This window comes from Bombyx mori, chromosome 20 (genome assembly GCF_030269925.1).
Source record: "Bombyx mori chromosome 20, ASM3026992v2".
Taxonomy (NCBI): domain Eukaryota; kingdom Metazoa; phylum Arthropoda; class Insecta; order Lepidoptera; family Bombycidae; genus Bombyx; species Bombyx mori.
Window position 1 is genome coordinate 6,849,431 of NC_085126.1, and position 21,770 is coordinate 6,871,200.

The following is a 21,770-nucleotide window of genomic DNA, read 5'->3' on the forward strand; positions in this document are numbered from 1 at the left end:
AAATCGATATTTATATTTACTTATGTATATCATTTATTTCCATATTCGACAACTGGTATCAGTATCGATAGATTTTGTTTTCTATTAAACTCAAATATAAAACTTACTTAACTAATAACACAACGTAAATAATAATTATCTCATATTTATAAACCTATTTATTTGTGTAAAAAATAGTATTTCAACATATCGATGGCCCCTACCACTTATTCGAAATTATAGTTTGGAAAGTTTAATTAACTGAACGGATTGTATTCATCCACGATGCACTACTTAATTTAAAATGTAGTTTAATAATTAAAATAATAAAGTCTTAGTATGTAGCAGGTCGTACTAAAAACGCATTTTGTCTGGTTACTCCTTACTACTGGTTTGCGAATTTGGCGGGAACGCGATGTGTCACATTTTGGGAATTATTTTATTTTGTAAATTTTAGTATTTCTCGGGGTTTGAGGGTGTAATAATGGTAGCTAATTAACCTTCTAGGGCCTAAGTTTGCAAGCTGGACAAAATAAAAACAAAATCGCTGAAGTTTCTAGGGCTCTTCCAAAAAGTACAATAAAATCTCAGTAAATTCCCAGTTTTATTAAGATGTTATTTTTATAATCTAAGGGGGCGTCCATTAATTACGTGAGCTGTTTTAGGGCGGGTAGAGGTTATCAAGCTAAATCTTTCCAAATCTCACTTGGGGGGATCTCTTGGCAAATATCACGTAATTATATTTCTCCAGAAAACGGTGTGTTGACAAAATACTTGGATAAATTGGGTCCAGTAGTCACTCTTGAGGTCGTGCACGAGTCTCCATGGACTGAATTAGAATAAATATTTTCTTAATTTTCGTTTGATATTCATTATTTAATTTTATTTAATATTCACGAAGTCTTTGCTAGTCTTCAATAAGAGTAATAGATCAATTTTTTTTTCCTCAATAATCCAACACGTTTACCGTCCTAATAGAAGTTTTGAAGAATCTCGCGTGAGATTAGAGGAGGGGGCAGGGAGTTGAGAAAAATCTTACGATATCTCATCAAGGGGGGAGAGGGGGTCAAAAAACTCTCAAAAACGCCTTACGTAATTAATGGACGCCCCCTAATCCAGCACAACTAAAGTGCTGCCCTATCTCAATTCTTCAAACACCATTTCATAATGAAATTAAATGTTTCATTCAAAAATAAATTTCATTCCAATATCATACAACAGACACACAGCATTATTACAATACTTGGGGCTGCAGGGGGCGTGCCTTTACCTGTTAAAAGAATCCAACAGATAAATTAGTTTATCCTGAATGCCTCGTTTAAAATTTAAGGCGGATCCGACCTGAGTAACTTTAAAGTTAGAAGAATTAAATAAATTTCACTTTCAAAGCGAAACTAGTTTTGTATATACATTAAATTACTAATTATTTTAATAACTATCTCAATATTAGGAATAAATTATACAATGACAACGTACTAAACCTTAATTATACAAACAACCTATAAGTGATTTTAGATTTATATAATCTAGATTAGTAACTAGGAAAATTCTAATTGTAAAGAATGATTTTTAATTAGACAAAAAGCGGTCTAAAATGTCTTTTCATCAACATATACACTCAACACAACAGAATAACACAGTTCATTTTGACCTCTTTCATTTACAATATTAAATTTCTGAAAAAAAAAAATTCAGTGTCAATAGTATTGTTATTACTGTTATTCCATTTAGGGGCCATTTATTTTAATTTTATATTTATAAAACTAAGTACTTATTTAAGGTTTAAAATGAATAAGGCATGTTCATTAAAACGCTTTTGTGATTAACACTAAATGAAATAAGTCAAATTTACTTACTTTTAAGCATCTTTAGACTGTTTACTCTAGGTATATTGGATTACATAATGATACAAATGATATTATAGTAACGTTTAGATCTATTTCGTAATATTACAGAAAAATATTCAAATTGAAATCTTAAGGGTAATTTTTAGTTCATCTAGATTTAAAAAAAAAAACCTGTTCTAATCATTAAAAATAAAAACTTCAGAGGTGTCAAGGGACACACGGATGGAACGAAGTTCCTTTCGATTAATTAGTGAAGGAATTGTATTTTTTTTTTAAGTTATAATAATAAATTACGGCATTATGAAGAAAAAAAAAACAATACTATGAACTAAATTACTATTGTTGAAACGCTATATTTTGAGAAACTGTACTCATTACGCGGACCAATCGGATACGAGCAATGTCACGCGATAAGCGCCTACACGTTGATTGGTCAGAATGACGGATCTAAAAAGTGTCGTGACAACTTTTCGTAAGAATTTTTTCCGTCTAGCCCCCTTTCACAACGCGCGATAAGGAACTTCGTTCCAATAACCGTAAATATCTTACATTTGTCTACTTTCGAGACATTGTAGGGAAACTAAAATTATGTTTTACTGAAATTTCTTAGCAATGTCATAAATATAGTTTTTTTTTTTTTTGTAAAATGTAATCAGTTACTTTATCAAAATTTTGTGATACCAAAACCCGAAAAGCCAAAAGGGCAGACTAGATAAGACAGGGTAAAATACTCATTTGCGAATTATTCAAGAGTTTCAAATCCATGAATATAACTATCTTAAACATATATTTAGTTTTTCTATTCAAATATTTACAATCCTAGTTTACAATGTATGAAAATAGTACAGTTTACCTTAAAACTACTATATTCAGTGGTCGTATTTATCTTATTTCTTGATTTCTAACACCGACCACAATGCTTTTGCAATGTTTTGATCGCCATCTATGTGTTTCGTTCGCATTCTCCGTGGTTGACGGATTTTTTTTCCAGTTTGCAACCCTCACGATATGGTCATATTAATATTTACATTATATTCAACAGTAACTAAATAGTCTAATTTAATTTCGCGTTTATTTTTTCCTAAGTTTCTCCTTTGTGGTGCGTCCCGAAAGATCGAGTCTCGAGGGGTGAAAAGCTATTGAATTTTGTTATAAGCTACATTTCGCTTATTTTCATTTTCATCTGTCACGCATCCGCAAGGTTATTTAGGTACGCGACATTTTTAATTTTGATTAAGTTTATTTGCTATCAGCATCAACAGTCCGATGTTTTTAATTGAACTTCTAATAACTTTACTCCATTCAAATAGTTGAAGTTTTTTGTTATCGTGTATTTATTTTTGCAAAATTTTAAACTTTAAATGGTTCTCCTATGAAAGTTGCAAAAATGGCGCTTAAGCCAAATGACCTTTCACCTCACGATATATTATATAATATCACAATCAATTATAATAAACGCGAAATTAAATCCCGTAAAATCGATTTTAATCACACAAAGTTATTTGACGTCTTTCAGGTGGTAGGCAGGTCGGTTCATTTCCCATTTTGCTGAATTTCGTGATTGATGTTAATCGCTAATGCGTTCGACAATACAGCCGCTTATTAACGATCAGTCACAGTTGAGAACACTCAAAGGAACACAAAACTCAAATTTACAATGAAAAAAAAAAGCCTAAATTTTATCTTTTCAAAATTTCAACAATTTTTTTATTATATATAAATGAATATATACACAAAAATTACATTATCATCATAAAAAAATTTAGTCTCATTATCTCTCATTCAAGTCATAAATTGCAAACGGAAGGGTGAAGATATAATGAATATTAAGAAGGTACTTAAAGTTTAAATTCAAGAAATGTTTATTTAAGGCATTATGTACTACCGATTCGGAAAAAAAAATACACTGTATTCACGTTAACCAATATGATGTTTTTTTTATTAACCTACGCGTTGGGCAACGGCTTCAGCGGGCCTAGACTCAAAAGACCATCCGCACCTAACGCCTGAAGGCTACTCGTCAAACCGTTTTGCATATTGTGCACGGACACAACAGGTATACCGAAACAACCATTGTCCTGTTCCCTATTAGCTAACGGTATGAAACTGTATATCCCTAAGTTGCCCAAGCGCTTCAGATTGTCCTCCTGTGACAGATCCACGACCGGTATCCCGACCTCCCGGTTCGGGCCTGTCACGTTGTGGAACACCCGTTTGTGATGCTGCAATTGCAAGAGTTTTGGATACGACGACGGACACTCGTCACACTTGAATATCGGCAATTTACATTGGGGATGCGCGTTCGTCATGTGCACCGCTAAAGAGTTGTGGTTCATGAACATTTTCTTGCAGATCTTACACGAGAGCATTCCGCCTCCGACTTTCGCTTCGGGAATGGAAAAGCTGCTCGTTTTAGAGGTATGCTTGATGCTGACCCCGGCCCCTAAGTTCGGAATATGCGGTATAGGTCGCTCGGGTGTCGGCGATCTACTCTTCTGTTTCTGTTTTATGCTAATACCGCGAGATGCCAGCACGTTCGCCATTGCATTAGCCTCTTTGTTCACAGTTTTCTTGGTTATAGAAATTTGGCTGCCGATTTTATCTTTCGCGCCCTGTACGCTGTGGATCATGGGTAGGCCTTCGCGCTGTTTCTGCATCGCCATTACTTGGCAGTCCTCATTGTCATGTTTGTCAGGTAGTAGCATGTTAGGCCGCTTTTTCATGGTAGGCGCGGGACCCATGTTTCCAGGTCTTTTCAACGGCATCCGTGTGCCAGGCTTTACGCCTCGTACTTGTCCGTGAACTTGTATTCCTGGTCGAATAGAAGGTCTCTGACCACGAACGGTGGGCATTCGTGGTCGCATATTTACTAATTGGGCGCCCGGAGCCATCCTTATTTGACCTGGCGGTGGCATTTGGTTTATCGCATGCCCGGGCGTGGGTTGCTGCTGCTGTTGCATCTGATGCTGCGGTTGCTGTGGCGGTGGCATTTCTGTTGACCCTGCCTGACCAGACATACCCATCATCTGATTAGCAGGGAACGTCTGTACATTTTGTATCTTAATGGCGGTATTTTGAGGCGGTTTCATCGAACCGCTCGGACTTGACGACGGGATGTATGGAATGGATCCTGGAGGACCCATTTGACCTTGTGTATTCATTAAACCAGACGATTGACCGTAAACAGCCTGTTGCATGCTTTGAAGTGGCGAGGCCGTAGAATATTGGGAAGATGCAGCAGAATATGAATTTTCTGTCTTTGTACCCGGATACGTCGAATTCGGCATCGAAGTGGGGAATTGTCCGTAGCCCTGCTGACCCATGTAAGTGTTCTGACCAGGGTATTGGCCGGGCATCTGCTGCGGCCCGGGCGCGCTGTACATGTTACTAGAAGTCTGCGAAAACGGCGACCCCATAGTTTGTCCACTTGAATAATTATATAGCGGAGGCGCTTGTCCCATTACACCATTTCCTCCAGGATAGGCTTGTATATTAATCATAACGTTTTGCTGATGCGTGAACCCGGGACCGCTGCCTCCTATACTTGACAGTTTTCCGACTTGATCGGCCAAATGTTTCACAGGTAGTAAACTAGATAATATATTGGAATTTTGAGCATACGGCATCAATGTCGACGAAGAGGGAGTGATAAGGCTTCTCGTGTGTCCTGTCAATCTTTTGTGGTTGTCAAGCAGCGATATATCCGTGAACCTGGTGTTGCAGACATCGCAAGTGTGTTGGGGTCCAAGTGTGTCCAGCGAAACGTATTCACTGGCCTCCGACAAAGAGAGGTTTTCCTTCTTCGCAGAATTAGCTATTAAGCTTTGAAATATTTCATCTGCCGTATTATCCAAGATGTTCATGGAGTTCAGGTGCGGTTTCGAATCCGGCGCGTTCCAGTTGAAATTGTGTTGTTTCTCTAAAGACGGAGCCGTTGTTATTCTCGGCGATAAATGCCCAGAGTTATTGTAACTGGGCTGAGAGCTTTGAAACGATTGCGAGATCGAGGGACAGGACACGAGCGGTGCGTTTTCGATTTTAGGTACGATCGGTTTAATATCGGGCGCCGGCGTCGTTGAAACGACACAACAATCGTCGTCCTCGTCATTAGAATCGCCATTGATCTCTATAATCGTTGGTCCAGTGTCTTCTATTTTCGTGACGGGAAGTAGTGGCACCGTCGCACTTGTGGGAGCTGTTTTACTGTCCGAAAATATCGGTTGAGAGGGCTGGTTTGAGGATCCGTCGGGATCGTCTTTGACAATTGCTATTAATGGTGTGGAACAATTGTTCCTGTCAAGAGAAGGAGTGACGCTTCTCTCTGTCTTTATCTGACCAGAGAATAAAGGAAGACTCGGTTGTGGTTGATGGTCGCCGCTTTCGACCTCTTGTTTCACCTTCACGTTCTCCATGGTTTGTTCTTGTGACGGACGCTTCTCGGGAGTGGGCGTTCGAACCGATGCCACGGTTACCGGTGCAGATGTTTCTATTGATTGTTGAGGGGCTATTTTAGCCAACATCGGTAGATTATCGCCTCTTTTAGGCGTTTGTTTTATTACTGGTCGACCTGATGGTTTTATTTGCATAGGAACTGTTTTTATTGGGGCGGCCGGTACTGTTTCAGCTTTTGCTGTAGCGTTCTGCTGTAGTCTTTTTAACGCAGTTGAAATCTTAGCCTTAGCAATTGCTTTTTCAACTAGACCATCCGAATCGTCGCTGTCTTGGCCCTTAGCGTTGTCGGGTTGTTCGTCGCCGGAATCATTCTCCGCGGCCGAGCCTTCCTGCTCACCTGGCTTGCCTTCTTGTCCTTCGTCGTTATCACCTCTGCTGTCTTCATTTGCACTTCCCTCGTCTTCGTCATCTGAAGTCTTGAAGTCCTTTAAACCGTTCACGACTCTAACAGAATCACCGTTGTTTCCAAATTTCAATTTTAGTTTGATTTGACCGCGGTTGTTAATTTTTTGCAGGTCATCGCTCTTCGGGGCAACATTGGAACCGGGCTCTTGCTTTATTGGCGTGCTATTCTTCTTTATTGTAAAACCTAGTCCACTCAGTTTGTTCAACGCTGAATGTGAACTAGTATTTGTGTCAGTTTTCTTGATAATAATACCCGTATTCTTGAGTATTTGAGAAATATTCGATGGTAGCTTTTGAGGGGTAGCTTTAAATGGTGCTGGGGGTTCCTCTTCTTCATCGGACCAGTTTTCGTCCCCAGAGGGCGGGCTATACTCGTCGTCGGAAGGCAGCTTGTCAATCACGACAGACGGCAGGGAAACGTGTTGGATTAGGTGCTTCTCTAGCTCGTCCCAATCGGAAAAATCTTCCTCGCAAGTGTGACACCTATGCTCTTGTTTAGGTTTCTTTATAAGAGCACCAGTAGACTGGAGTCTTTTCAGTAGCTCTGCGACATTACTGGCCACCTTTGGACCTTCAGCCTGTTGAGAACTGGAATCGGCCGAATCTTGATCTTCACTATCATCTGGAAATTAAGATACACGAATTCATTATTAACATATAATATTTATATATACAATGCATTATGAGTAAATAGTCCATGAGGTAAGTGGTGGGAGGAATCGAACAGAGAGTACAGGTGTTTCGGAACGCGGCAATGAACTCAAGTGATACTCCTCTGTACGCTCGCGTTAGAGTGCGTACGTACGGACACTCGTAAGAAAACACACAAGAGATGAATCTACCCAAGATCATTACCGAGACGGACGCTCTACGGTTAAAACACTCAGAAAATTAACAAGCATGCCAAACAAATTGTACACAAGATATCAGTTTTTTTAAATTTCGAATACCCAATGATGCTCTGGATAAAATGATGTAATTTTTTATTTACAAGATGATGATGATGATGATAATGATTTCTTTGAGTTAGTTCGATTGTACTGAAAACGAATTTAATTCAAATAAGACGGATAGACGTTAGCAACGAGAAAAATATCAAATCTATGTTTATAGTAGAATATAAGGAAACCTTTTCAAAAATATAGTATAAGTATAAAATATATATTTAAGTTCATGCAAATAATTAAAGAAATAAAAAAAAACATTTAGCTATTATCCCAGAATATTCCTGACAGTTATGGAGAGACAACTAAAAATTAATCAATCGAAAATGATGCTCAGTCGTATGTGGCGGATTATAGCTTTGATGTGTGACGAACCCATAGGCACCAGAACATGAATTCGCACCACCCGCCTTTAGACGTCTGGTCTAAATCTCAAATGTATGTTATAACCCGCGGGGGGCTATTAAACGGCCTACCACAGATGATTAGTTGTGATTTTTGATACATTGAATTATTCACTGACTCAACTTGAGGTTAATATGTGTTAAGTATGAATATCATTGATGAACAAAAAATTGCAAACTACGTCAGAGATTTTAGCACCAGCGTGGTCACAGCTCTCGATACAAGTACACCAGGCGTCTTATTCTTTAGGCCAAAAGACCCTGGAAATATATATATATATATCTGTCATGGATAACGACTTTTAGCAATATTAAGACGTTGTTTTGATGATAAAATGTCGTTTTGATAAATATCACAAAAATGTAGGGTAGACTTCGTAACGCCAGAGTAGTCAGTCGGTCGGTCGGTCGGTCGGTCGGTCGGTCGGTCGGTCGGTCGGTCAGTCGGTCGGTCGGTCTTATTACTTAAAAGGTGTTGTTGATTTTTATTGCAATAAACTGAGTTCTACCGAATACGAATGATGACGGAATCTCAGCCGCTCAGCCATATCTGGTGCTCCGTCATATCTCTATTATCTATACATATAAATAAAATTGGAGTGTCTGTTTGTAATATTGAATACTGAATATATACTTAGTCTGGCCATAAATACTGTTACAATTAAAAATAATAAAAAAATCTATTGCAAATAACGTTTATTACTTTTACAGTGTGTTAGTTTAATACATAAATATAAAACAATTTAAAGTATAAAAAGCTTATTCGAAGTGGTCTCCATTGGCTGCAATACAGTCCTTTAAACGTTGAGGCCAGTTATCAATAGAAGCACGCACTCTTTCCATGGGAATATTTTTCACTGCCAATCGTACGGATTGTTTTAGGGACTCAAAATTATCATGGCGTTTAGAGCAAGCCGTAGTCTCTAAAACTGACCATAAATCATAATCCAGCGGATTAAGATCGGGACTACGCGACGGCCAGTCTTCCTGATGTAGTCCGAAACGTTCCTTTCCAACCAAGACTGCGTAGACCGAGCTTTATGACCTGGCGCCGAGTCTTGCTGGAAGGACCGTTCTTGATTATTGAACATGGTGTTGTTAAGGGGCTTCACTACCTTCTCAAGAATGGTATCTTGATACACTTGTGCCTCACTGTTTTGATACCTTTTTCACAAAAGTATGGCTCAGTCACTCGTTCATAGCTAATACCCCACCAAACCATCTTGGATAGTGCCCACGTTGCACTCCGTCAACTAATTGGGAAGTTTCCTTAGAGCTTTGAGCATAAATACAGTCATTTTGTTTGTTAAAATGTTGCTCAATTGTAAATTTTTCTATGACCACCCTTTGCATACCGCTTCAGTAGTTGTTTCGATTTTACCACCTTATTCTCTTTTAAATTATCAGTTAAGAAATGCCCAGTACGTCTTTTATAGGCTGCGAGTCCTAAGACATCTTTTAAAATACGCGACATGGTTCTAGGTGCTATCTTCATCTCCCGAGATAAAATCTTTTGCTTTCGGACAGGATTTCTTCGAATTCTTTCCCTTACTGCTTTGACCACCTTTTTCGTACGAACACTACGTGGATGGCCAGATCTTTTTCTGTCACAAACAGAGGAGGTCTCATTGCAACTATTAATAACCCGGTACACAAACATTTTACTAATACCAAGCGCATGGAGAGTTTTAAAAATTGCATTTGCCTCCATACCTACTTTGTAATGTAATCACAGCGATTCGGTTCTCTTTATCACCCCACTCCATTTTAATATCGCAAAATATTGTACAATGTATTGGCGCCAAAATGAGAAAACTCAATGAGCAATCATATAAAAATGAGAGATTCCAAATTCAAACGTAATATTTTGTTTATTTTTAATTTTAACAGTATTTATGGCCAGACTGAGTATACGGTAGATACACCAAAATTAAATTTTTTATAACTTTTTGTCTGTCTGTCTGTCAGCCTGTCTGTTTGTTCCGGCTAATCTCTGGAACGGGTAGACCGATTTTGACGGGACTTTTACTGATAGGTAGCTGATGATATAAGTAAGATAAGAATAACTTAGGCTACTTTTTTTAAACTAGCTTCGCCCCGCGGTACGACAATAACCGCGGGTAACATCGCGGGACTATCAATAAGAAACTTGAAACTTGGTATCCATGTAGAAAATACATGTACTTAATGGATAGGCTAATATTTATGAGTGTTGGACTCCCTACACCAGTTGCGGGGGCGTTAATGATGAGAATATTTGTGGATGTGAGAAATAATAATGTTGATTTTAAATGCCCAACGAAACGGACGGGTGAAGCTAGTTTTTATATAAATATAGCATCACTATCAGTGATTACTATTACAAACAGCTTTTTTCGAGCTAGACGTAAATAAGTTTATCCAAGTCTGGTGCAAAAACTGAAGCTAATGATTACAGATCAAACTCGGGGGAGTTCCCCGCTAAGTATATCGAGACAATTATGTTAAAACAAATTTAAATATATAAAATGTATTTCGATGTTACACTAAAGCTATGTGATGGCTTTGTTCAAGGCCAATCAACAGTTGATGTGGTGGATTAATTACAACATGTTCCTGCAGCTTGGGAAAAATACGACGCTATGGGAGTTTTTGTGATTTAGGACAAAGGCCTTTGATTGCATTCATCACAAAGCACACATGAAGATTTTACGGTGAGATTTAAAGAAGCAGATTAAACTTTTAACTACCGAATGGTAAACAAATACTGGACAATTATTTGGCGCACGGTTGCATATACCTTGTACTGTGGGTGGGGCCAGAACTGCGGTGCATCATCTCTTTTTAATTTGTGTAAACGATGGTGTTAATTGATGCTGATAAGGTGCCTCGCTTATTTATTGAAGTCGAAGGATTTAAATAAAATGTTGACAGTGCACAAAGTTGTTTTTTTGTTATCAGAAGTTATCGCTGGACTTCCACTAGGGATTGGGGGCGGTAGAAGGGGATATGTCTATATTGAACCGACTAAAATCCCCCGCCGCTCAAGAGCCTGGTTCCGAGTTTCGAATGACTCTCACTCATTTGAACCACGCTGGGGGCAAGAACCAAAGTGGTTCGAGGAATGCAGTCAATTGTTGAACGTGCGGAGCAGCCTACACCTGGTCTCCTTGATTTTTCCTTGCCGATTCGTAGATCAGACTGCAACGGAGATGCGAAAAACTTAAGGAGGCAAGTTTTGGACGAGATTCCTATCCAGACTCCCGGTTCGACAGCGCGGGTTGATACGAAGGAAGAACTCTCTCTCACCGGCCCACCGCTTTCTTCTGTAAGACTGTGCACTCTTCGTAGACTATAAAGCACTTAAGATATGGTTTACTGATAATAATTGACCCTTCCTTTTATACTCGTATTACAGGTCATTATGAAGAAGCCGTATTACACAATTCTGGCATTTGAATTGGTAATTTATGTATGGCTGGTAATAAATTTTAATTTAAAATGAATTTTATTTTCATCAACTCAGTTTCATTCAGTCATTTTTGTCTTGATTAGTGTTTTATTTTCATCGAGATGAACACGATAAAAATATAAGTAATTACGGAATACGAAATGAGTGATGCTGGCAGCGCAGCACAAACTGCAAAAACTGAAGTCAACAACAATGAATAGAGGGCGATGGTGGAAGCTGACTATACTCAATCTACCGCTGAGTTAGCACCAAAACAATATTGGTCCATTTGCGTTAAATTGGCAAGGTAAAAAAGCTTGATTAGGGCATTCCGCACGACGAACTAAATAATCGTCAGTATAACAAACGCGTTAAGCTATGCCTTGTTATATGGTTGGCGGTATATCACGGGTTCACTTCGATAAAGCGGCACGACACGAGAACCCTCTCACCGTGGCCGCCGGTAACTACATTCCCGATCCTGCGGAAAGAATGGAAAGCAGTCGACGTCGCCCAAAACACGACATCTCGGATCCTCCCGATCCACTGACGGTGCTTCTAGGTACTTCAAGGTCACCGGTCACCGTTCTCGTCGAACCCGTCGCTTGCGACGAAGGGCTCGACGAGTAAATTAACTCTCAGACACAGCTCACTGAGTTTCTCGCCGGATCTTCTCAGTGGGTCGCGTTTCCGATCCGGTGGTAGATTCTGCGAAGCACGACTCTTGCTAGGGTTCGTGTTAGCATCGTCGTCAGGTTTGAGCCCCGTGAGCTCACCTACTAGTGACGGTTACGCTGGAATAGCCTCTCTAGACTACCAGCATAGGTAGGAAAAAAAAAAAAAACACGGGTATATCAGCGGGGTATCCCGGAACACCAGCGGCATCGCCCGGGCGACATGGTAGGGCCGCCGTACTGCGGAGACCGGCGTAGTTGGTGGTCGACTATTGGTGTCCTAGGGGTAGCGCCCCGAGTCTGGTTGTAGTTAAGCAATGTTTCAAACGATTTTTTTTATTGCTTAGATGGATGGACGAGCTCATAGCCCACCTAGTGTTAAGTGGTTACTGAAGCCCATAGATATCTACAACGTAAATGCGCCTCCCACCTTGAGATATAAGTTCTAAGATCTCAGTATAGTTACAACGGCTGCCCTACCTTTCTGACCGAAACGCATTACTGCTTCACGGCAGAAATAGGCAGGGCGGTGGTACCTACCCGCGCGGACTCACAAGAGGTCCTACCACCAGTAACATTACATTATAAAATTACCCCTAAAAAGTCATGGTCCCTGTTTAATGGTCAAGTGACGCTATAATTCATCACAGCTTCTTATCAAATGGCGCTACTGCGGATGTGTACTTTGAGGAAATGGACACATTCATGAAGAAGTTCGCAAATATCCAGCAAGCCTTTATTAATCGATCGTCCCCGCTGTTCCTACACAAAAACACTTGATCTAATGCAGCACAACAAATGGTCTCTAAACTATAAGAACTAGGATTGGTAGTTTGCGTCTTCAACATACTCAGCAAAACCTTGCACCGAAAGACTTCTACTTCTTCCAAAGTTTGGACAACTTCTTGGCAAGGAAAATTTCAATACCCGAAAGGCAGTACAAAATGTCTTTGAAGAGTTTATTGGCTGATTGAGTTCTTTAATAAGGTCATTAAAAATTACCACCGAGCTAGGAGAGGTGTGTCGATACCATGGGTGCATGTTTTATACGATAAAAAATATTTGTAAACAAAATAACTAACTTTCTGTACACTATGCAACTAGTAGCTGCAGGGTATAATGTCACTACCCTGTTTCTGTGGAATTTGTAAAAGACAAATAAGGTATTTACAAAAGCCTGGCCACCAGCTTTCTCTAAGTATTAAATCAGTGTACTGCTATTGAAAAACCCGACAATAACGGAGAGTAGAGTATATTGTAAGCCCATGTGGGTATGGTCACTTTTATAATTCTATTTTTATCACAAAACTGTCAAACGGTCATTCACATTGTGATATGATATGTATGCTCTTGTAACCACCACCACAGCAGGTGCATCATAAGCTCATGAGCACAAAAATATATTTTGCAGAACCCCTCCAGACCAGCTCGACTAAAAATCGCTCCTGAAATACTTTCTTTAATCTATTTTTGGAGGGACTATAAACATATTGTGTTGTTTTACGGTAAGAGAAATGGATGATTTAAATCTCGTGACCAAGAAAATAATTTTCTTTAACATATTCCATGGCATAAAAATTTCAAAATAACTTAATCATCTTATTGGTGTTAGAGCACATTGTGACCCGATTTGCAGACATTGCATTATTGTTCTTTACTTGGACTTTATGTTATGAAGTAGGTTCATGTTAAGTTATTTAGTCAGGTCACCTCCAGGTTAGCACGAACCCATTACAATTTAGTAATAAAAAGTCATCAAAGTTTATACCTCAATGGTGCCGTCTATTTAGTGTCGGCATTTTCAAAAGTGAAAACTTACACATTATACAAATGGTGAAAAGATAAATGCAATAGATATAGTAACGTATATAGCAATTCTACAAGGTATTGCTTTGGATATAAAAAATAAATAAAAATTAAGTCAAAAGTAAGCTTTAATGCATAAAATAATTTGTGTCAAAGCAATCCAAAACACAAGAAGATACAAACATACATGATGCATTAAATTTAATACTTTCATAAGAAATTTGGCAATCGTATAAATAAATATTTGTTTGGTACTTAACAGTCACCATTTGTGGTTTTCAGCAATGACTGATAGAGAACCACATATTTTCACGTAGTGTCTAGCCAATTGAAAAATAAAAAAGAACAAAACAAACCTGACTCATCATTTGGTGGTGGCGATGGAAAATCAGTAACATGCTTTGTTGCCATAATTATGATACCTGTAACCAAGTTAAACAAATCATATTCATTACGTCAATCGTGAAATTACATCGACCACCTATCAAACATAAGCAGGCATGATAGTAGTATAAAATCAGGCAACATAGTAGAATATCTTATCAACATTTGTACTTTTTAACACAAACAAAAATCAAAAGTATGCATGTTATTTATAACAATATAGATCTCTCCTCAATGAAAACCTCTACAGAATGAGACACTACAAGCAGAAAGTCTTTGCTTGCTCAATTGTTGATATAAACAAAAAAAAGCATTGGTAGAAGAACTATTCCTTATAGTTGACTAGCACAATGTAAACACAACTTACAAAAACAACTAAATAAAAACATTTAAATCGTTTTGTGTGAAGACAACAAGTCTGTTTTTGTTTTTTTAAAATAATGTGTGTACTATGAGCATTCAACATGGGAGTTATAGTCTAGCTGAATTTTATTGTTAATAATTTACACTTCATTTTTGCTATGCCTACTCAAAACTTAGATTTTTTTAAACAATATCTTTACATTTTTAATAGAATCTATAATGACCGGTTTTCTTTTTCATTAAAATTCATTAATATTCAATAAATAAGAAACAATTCAATTACAAAAAAAATAAAAGCTAGCTAGCCTTTTTTCATTAAAAAAGATTTCATTGCATTTGTTGTAATAAATATTTAAATTAACTTCATCAAAATGCACACAATAACTTTCGAGCGACATTACGCAAATTAAAAACATGCACGAATTTCAGTTAAATAATAATTATTTACTCACAAGCATCGCATTACTTGGTACGAAATCGCAATTTCATTAGTTAATCCCTTGAAATTAACAAGAAAGTATATTTCTAGAAAATCACAAGTTCAAATGCATTGCATCTGCATCTTATTAATACAAGCACTAATTTTTATCTCTAACACGGCGTTCAAAACACTCATATCCTGCACACTGATCACTTCTTCAGGTGATAACCTTGAAAAAACAGTTCTGTGTAGAAAATGCAAATATTTTTATTTTCCGCTCACTTCTATCTATGCCTAACAAGAAAATACAAAATGGCGAACGGCGGCAGGCAGCCCCAAACGTTAGCTGTCAGAGAGAGCGTACCTAGTCTACGCGCACAACACACACACACACATCAAGTAAAGTTTGTACAATAATTGGTACAACTCAATGCCGAAGCCGGTCTCTAGTTATGCAAAGTAAATAATAATATTACAACAGTAATCAATTATGTTAATTAGGAATGTTATACCGATGCCGAGTTCTGTTGTTGTGGGACACACAAAATAAATAGGCAAAAGATTTCATCGAATGAACCGAATAAGCCCGGCGCGAGACTAAAATTATTCTCGTTTTACCGAGAGGCACAAGCGGGCGTCAGACGCTCCGATGCCAAGTGCCAGTTGGCGGGGTGCCAAGAGTGGATGACTGGCAAATACCAACCGCGCACGGTTTTATCACTCGCTGTCCCGCTCTTGCATGTTTCGCTGTACATAAATTTGTCCTCGTTACTCTCACAGACTTGCTACAGCAAGCATAAGCATAAATAAAATAGGAGCTATATGAGCATTATTACCAGCGATACGAGTGCCCCTCGAAATGGCCTCGCTCGCCCGCGTTCGACTTGTCGAATTCAAACGACGAGCGAACTGTATAATAATAATACGTAAAGGCAACTGTCTGACGAAACGATTCACAACAGGACTTTGAACATTTTACTCGTGTTATTATTGCTGTCGGCTTTTGGTTTTATTACCTTCTTGAAACGTTAGTAGGTATACTAGGTTAGGACTACAAGAAACTTATATTAACATAAAGGTATTTTATTATCTTAGTCAGAAATTTATTATTTCGAATAATTAATAATACTTAATTCTATAATATTGTATAGCTACTATAAATCGTGTGCCAATGTATTTTATTTTTATTACTTTTTATTAATTTTATTATACTATTATATTTATTATATTATTATTTAATTAATTTTATTAATTTAATATAGCTTTTAAATAATGCACTAATAAGTAAAAATTCAATCAATTTTAAAGTGTTAATAATATAATATAATTTTAATGATAACATATATGAATAAATCTACTTCTCCACACGTGTCAAGGAATTATTCCTTAAAAAAAACGTTATGAAGGTGGAAGTAAACAATTTTTACGGAACAATACGCAACATTACAATATAAAGGTAGAAGTAAAGAAGTGTTAAACAACAATATGCATCATTTCTTAAAAATTACATAGTGATGGTTGTAGTAATGTAGTATGCAACATTAGTCTAAAAAAAAAACATTATGGAGATAGCGAATACATCTTTTACTTAAAGTTATTTAAGATATTCAGTAAATATTATCTATTTTGGTACATTTCAGACGGAATAAAAAAAAACAGGGTCAAATGATTGTCGGAGTAATGTGGAATGAATGTAAAAAAGTTCAGCTCAAATTTATTATGTGTAGGAATTAAAACATTTTTTATATAAAGTTTATATAATATAGCCTACCCAAAAATGTTCATAAATTAATAATATATGATCTTTATAGTATTTTTAGAGATGCGGAATAACTATTAAGTTTCGGTTTAAAAATATTCACAAACTGAAATTTCATTCATAAATTTATAAAAGGAAAAATGATATTAAATCACTTTGCGGAACTCTAACACTTATACACATAGCACGTGTACATTCGTCATAGGTACTAATGCTAAATAACTGTACGAGGAAATGGTCGAATAGTAATTTGCGAGTAATGGGCGATTACCATGTAAATATGGGCGGTTGGCTGTCGAATTATGGGCACATATAATTTACAGCCAAATAATAATAGAAGATAATATAAATAATTGTAAATATTATATAGACGTACATGGTATTTCTACTTGAATTAAAACAGCTCTCCATGTTGACTAATGCGGCTTATAAAAAATATGTAACTACGTCGACATAGAATTTCTAGATAATTCTACAGGTATCCCACTTCTAGTTTACTTATTATAAATTCTAGATCCATTTAACGGAGAAGTAGATTTAACAGATAAAAACTAACACAAATGGGATGGAACTGAAAATGCAATGCAAGCTGCAACGTCATGGCCATAAAGGTCATACCCGCTTCCTTTGATACAGAAGTATTTCATAATGGCCGATAGTTAGGACTACTAAGGGCATTGCTGAGATGGAGATTGGGATGGCGGCAGTAAACGTTATTAAATCACTTTTAATAACATTGATAGTAAAGATGTTATCAACGGAGATAGCTTTTTTTTTTTGTCTGGAGGAAATCACCGGACTTCCGCCCTCCACTGGGGATGGAAGGCGGGGCATGTCGGAGTTGAACCGACTAAAACCTCCTGTCGCTCAACAACCAGCATTCAAACCTCGCATGAGACAGAACTCATGAAAAGGCAAAGGGGGGAAAGTGAAGCGTTTAGTGCGGAGCACATCTCTCCCATCACCCTCCCCCTCGGGACGCCGGACTGGCGGTCGTCGGCGCCACGACCACCAGTCCTCTCGGTCGGCAGGCTATCCGAAGCCCGCCTAGATGGCGCCGGTTAGAATGGTCTACCCTCGGAATACCCCGCTGGGTCAGAACCAGCGTGGGTTGAGGATAGCCGGCTTTCCATCACCCGGACGCTCTTGCATAAAACGCGTGCAGAGCAGCTTGCACGTCGTCTTCTTAGGTCCCCTTCGCCGGTCCCCAGGCCGACATGTGAGAGAGACCCGAAACACTTAGAGGGCCAGGGCTTGGGCGAAATCCGCCTCCCTGGCCCCCGCTAACGGAGATAGCTAGACATTTACTTTAAACGAAGATGGACTGCATCAGTCACGTGGTGCAAAGGAAACTCTGAAATTCGAACGACCACTGTAGAGCTGACGAACCCTAGACGAGCTGATCGCGACTCTGAAAGCAATGAAAGTGTATATTATTTTGAGTTTAGCAAAATATCAATAGCACCTTAAGATAGTTTGGAATCTATCTCCCAAACAAGTGAACTTTGTTAGGCGCCCACTAAAACCTCACCATGATTAGAGAACTGACGAATTGGTCAAATTCCCCCAAAGTGAACAGTCCTTGTATATTTATCACAATAAATTTCCTTTGTCTCCCTTCTTCTTCTTCTTCTAGTGCCTCTCCCTCCTGAAGGTTGGCCGTTAGCTTCCTGTATTCATTTCTATCAGCAGCCAGCCGGAACAGCTGTTCGACGGAGGCAATACCGGTCCACTCCCGGATATTCCGGAGCCATGACTTCTTTCTTCGCCCAGCACGTCTCTTTCCGTCCACTTTGCCCATCATTATCAATTGCAGCAGCATGTATCTATCGTTCCTGAGCACGTGGCCGAGATATTCTCTTTGTCTCCCATAGTATATTAAACTAGACCTACCAGGTTGCTCCTTAAATTTGTTATGTACAAATACAGGTCCCATTTTCCCATGATAAAGAGTTGTGTCCCTGTTTGGTCCAATAACTAAGATATCTGTAGTAATTCTTCTTAAAGTAAGCTTTACTATGCGTTGCTCTAAGCATGAGATAGTAAACGAAAAATTCGCTTTGGGTAGAATTTACATATGATTCGTTCTTAGGAAAAATTTCTATCGCAATAGGAAGAAGATCTATGCCAAATTTAAAGTCCATCTAATGGATAGTTTCGACGATAACGTAATTGATGAGTGGCATATCTTTCATTCCTACATAGATTTACATATATTTACTTTTATTTATATGTATTAGTCTTCGCATAATTGATTTGGAAGGGACTGAATGGAGTGAGTTTTCGCATTAAAGCAAATATTTTCATAAAGGATCCGGAAGGGCTGACGGAAAATAATTGTATTTTAATCTGATGGTTACTTCTTTTTCAGCAGATATCTACTAAAACTGGACTTCTCATCTTGACGAGATGTTCGCTTAAGACTCATAAAAGATCTGGAAGGGCTGACGGAAAATAACTGTATTTTAATCTGATGGTTACTTCTTTTTCAAGAGATATCTAATAAAACTGGACTTCTCATCTTTATGCAATGTTCGCTTAAGACTGGCCTAGAATAAGCAGCAATATAGATAATAGATACAGAGATAAAGGATTTACTAAACTGCGGAAAACACAGTTAAATTACATCTATGTTCACCAAAACCATATATTTTCCCAATTGTTACCCCAAGAGCAAGTATTCTGGATAGATTAAAATACCTATGCAGATTCATGAAAACAAAATGTAAAATATATTTAAATACCAAGTGACTAGTTGAAAGAATGATAATGATTATTAAACTATATATATATATATCCATTTATAAAATTAAAATCGATTGTGTACCTCTCAAGAGCAGAATACAGTAGAACTGATATCACATTATATTTAAGAATAGGCTGTACATAACCGTATTCAGAAAACAATGAAGCGAATCATTATATTATTTTCCAAATATATTTTACTGTAGCGTAAAATCCTCGTATCTACGTAGCGGTACCAGGGGATCTGTCCTTTCGTACACCCTCCGGACCGCGGTGGAGAACTCTGGGATGGGGTCGGGCTGGGATCGATTCAACCTTTCCAATCCTACAGAGTCGAACTCTGTTTGTTTTGTACGAAGTGATCGGATAGGAAAAACCATTTTCGATAAAACTATTCCTATTACGTATTAGGTAGAGGGTTAAACTCAAAGCGTACCTTATCCACCTAATGCATTTTTTAATAATAGAAACCTAGAATTTTAAGTGTGCGAGTCAATTTGTTTAAATTCGTAATAAATTTCAAGTTCGTTTTTATAATAACAACTATTATTAATCGAGCGCTTATCGCAAAAGTGTCAAAGAAACTTCCAGAAATTATTAGTAGAGTTGTTATTATTATTACGGTAAGAAACCTTGAGCTCACAGCGATATGAGTCATGACTTATGCTATCGACCGCGCGCTCTGTACCGCCCGCGCCATGCCAGCCCACCACAATCCGGTTTTAAAAGCGAAGCGCTCCGTCCTTATCGCACTCGCTTTCGCACAAAATAGAACTGTACTCTTTGCACCTACAGTCAGCGCCACTCTGCTAAAGTATAATAGTAATAATATTTTGTGGTTCACTGAGTTCACTCACTATTTCACAGAATTTAGATAAAGATGAATTTATGAATGTTACGTAACAATTTTGTTTGTTGCTCGTTCTCTTATCGATCTCTTAACGATTTATCTTTGTCTGAATGTTATTTATTCTTTATGACAACTGAGCGTATTCATTATTATTATTATTTGGTACTTGACCGTGGAAATAATGTACCTGAAGTTTTTGGTGCTTTTCAGATTAATGACATCCGCGTTTCATACGGGTGTTTCGGCAACTGAATATTGATTGTTTTTTTCCCGTAGACATTTCCAAAATATAAGGCGGTTATCTTCATTGCTTTGATAATTAGTGACATTAGATTAGTGACATTAGTGTACTACGGTATCTCGATTCAATTTTAAATACCAGCTATCACAGCTAGGGGCTTCAATTTAACTGTGGTAGGGATATTGTAAGCCCGATAGACTATGGATACAACCATTCTGCCTATATTTGTCGCGAAGCAATCACTCTTTCCAGTTTTCAGGCGATATTAACTTGGCGGTGTATATGGAGCGCTTAAAAACGGTGGGTGAACTCATTATTACGTAGACATGTCTAAATGTAGATCACGTAGACGTGTTCAAGGCGCGCTTAATATTAAGTGATTACCAAAGACCATAGACATTAAAGCCGCCACTAATTTTGAGAATTGAGGTCTATGTCTAATGTTTATGTCTAATTGTTTAGTAATTACGCATGTTCGCGCCGACGTTTAGACATATTTCATAGATATAAAACCTCTTTGCCATTGCACTCAAGGCACGCAAAAACGTCACAATAAAACAGTCAATCAAAAAATCAGAGTTTAATTTTACATAAATTAAATTCCAAATGTCCATACGAGACATAATATGGCGACCGTGACAGGACAACAATTCAAAAAAACCAAACCAAAAAACGCGAATCTTCTTCAAAAACGAGACGACGCGTACCAATCAAAAGGTTCATCGCGAAGAACATTTTGGGCATCAAGATTGGCAGCATCAGCCTGGACCTAGCCGGCCTCGGTTCGTGAAGCATCATTCAAGCATTCAAGCATTCAAGCGACACCGAAGCTCAGCGCTCAGCGTCTCGAGAGTTTGCGTTGCGCCCTGCCTACAAGCGTGTCGCCTCTTTACGTCACAGCATCGGTACGACGGACGAGCCATATCGTGCGTTATCAGTGCCGTCAGCTTTTCGCACGCCAACTGGTATGCCGACGCAGTAAGGAGCGTGAGATATAACTTATTTATTTACAATTTATTGGTTTCTTACCTCATTTTGCAATATGCATATTTATTGCGGTAGACTT

The 21,770-nt window shown here is 38.1% G+C and overlaps 1 protein-coding gene across 1 annotated transcript; it reads right to left on the reverse strand.

Moving 5' to 3' along the window:
• Positions 1-2: 2 nt before the first annotated feature.
• Positions 3-20,668, reverse strand: LOC101739729 (uncharacterized). Its single transcript, XM_062674369.1, has 3 exons — positions 20,651-20,668; positions 14,298-14,363; positions 3-7,305 (listed from the first exon to the last, which is right to left on the reverse strand). The coding sequence occupies exons 2-3, from the start codon at positions 14,350-14,352 to the stop codon at positions 3,773-3,775; spliced, it is 3,588 nt and encodes a 1,195-aa protein (XP_062530353.1). The 5' UTR covers positions 14,353-14,363; positions 20,651-20,668; the 3' UTR covers positions 3-3,772.
• Positions 20,669-21,770: the final 1,102 nt, after the last annotated feature.

Excerpts from the sequence above, each read along its gene's own strand:
- LOC101739729 (XM_062674369.1), bottom strand. The coding sequence starts at position 14,352 with ATGGCAACAAAGCATGTTACTGATTTTCCATCGCCACCACCAAATGAT. Across the intron at positions 7,306-14,297 it reads ACCACCAAATGATGAGTCAG|ATGATAGTGAAGATCAAGAT; the intron begins GTTTGTTTTGTT and ends CTTAATTTCCAG.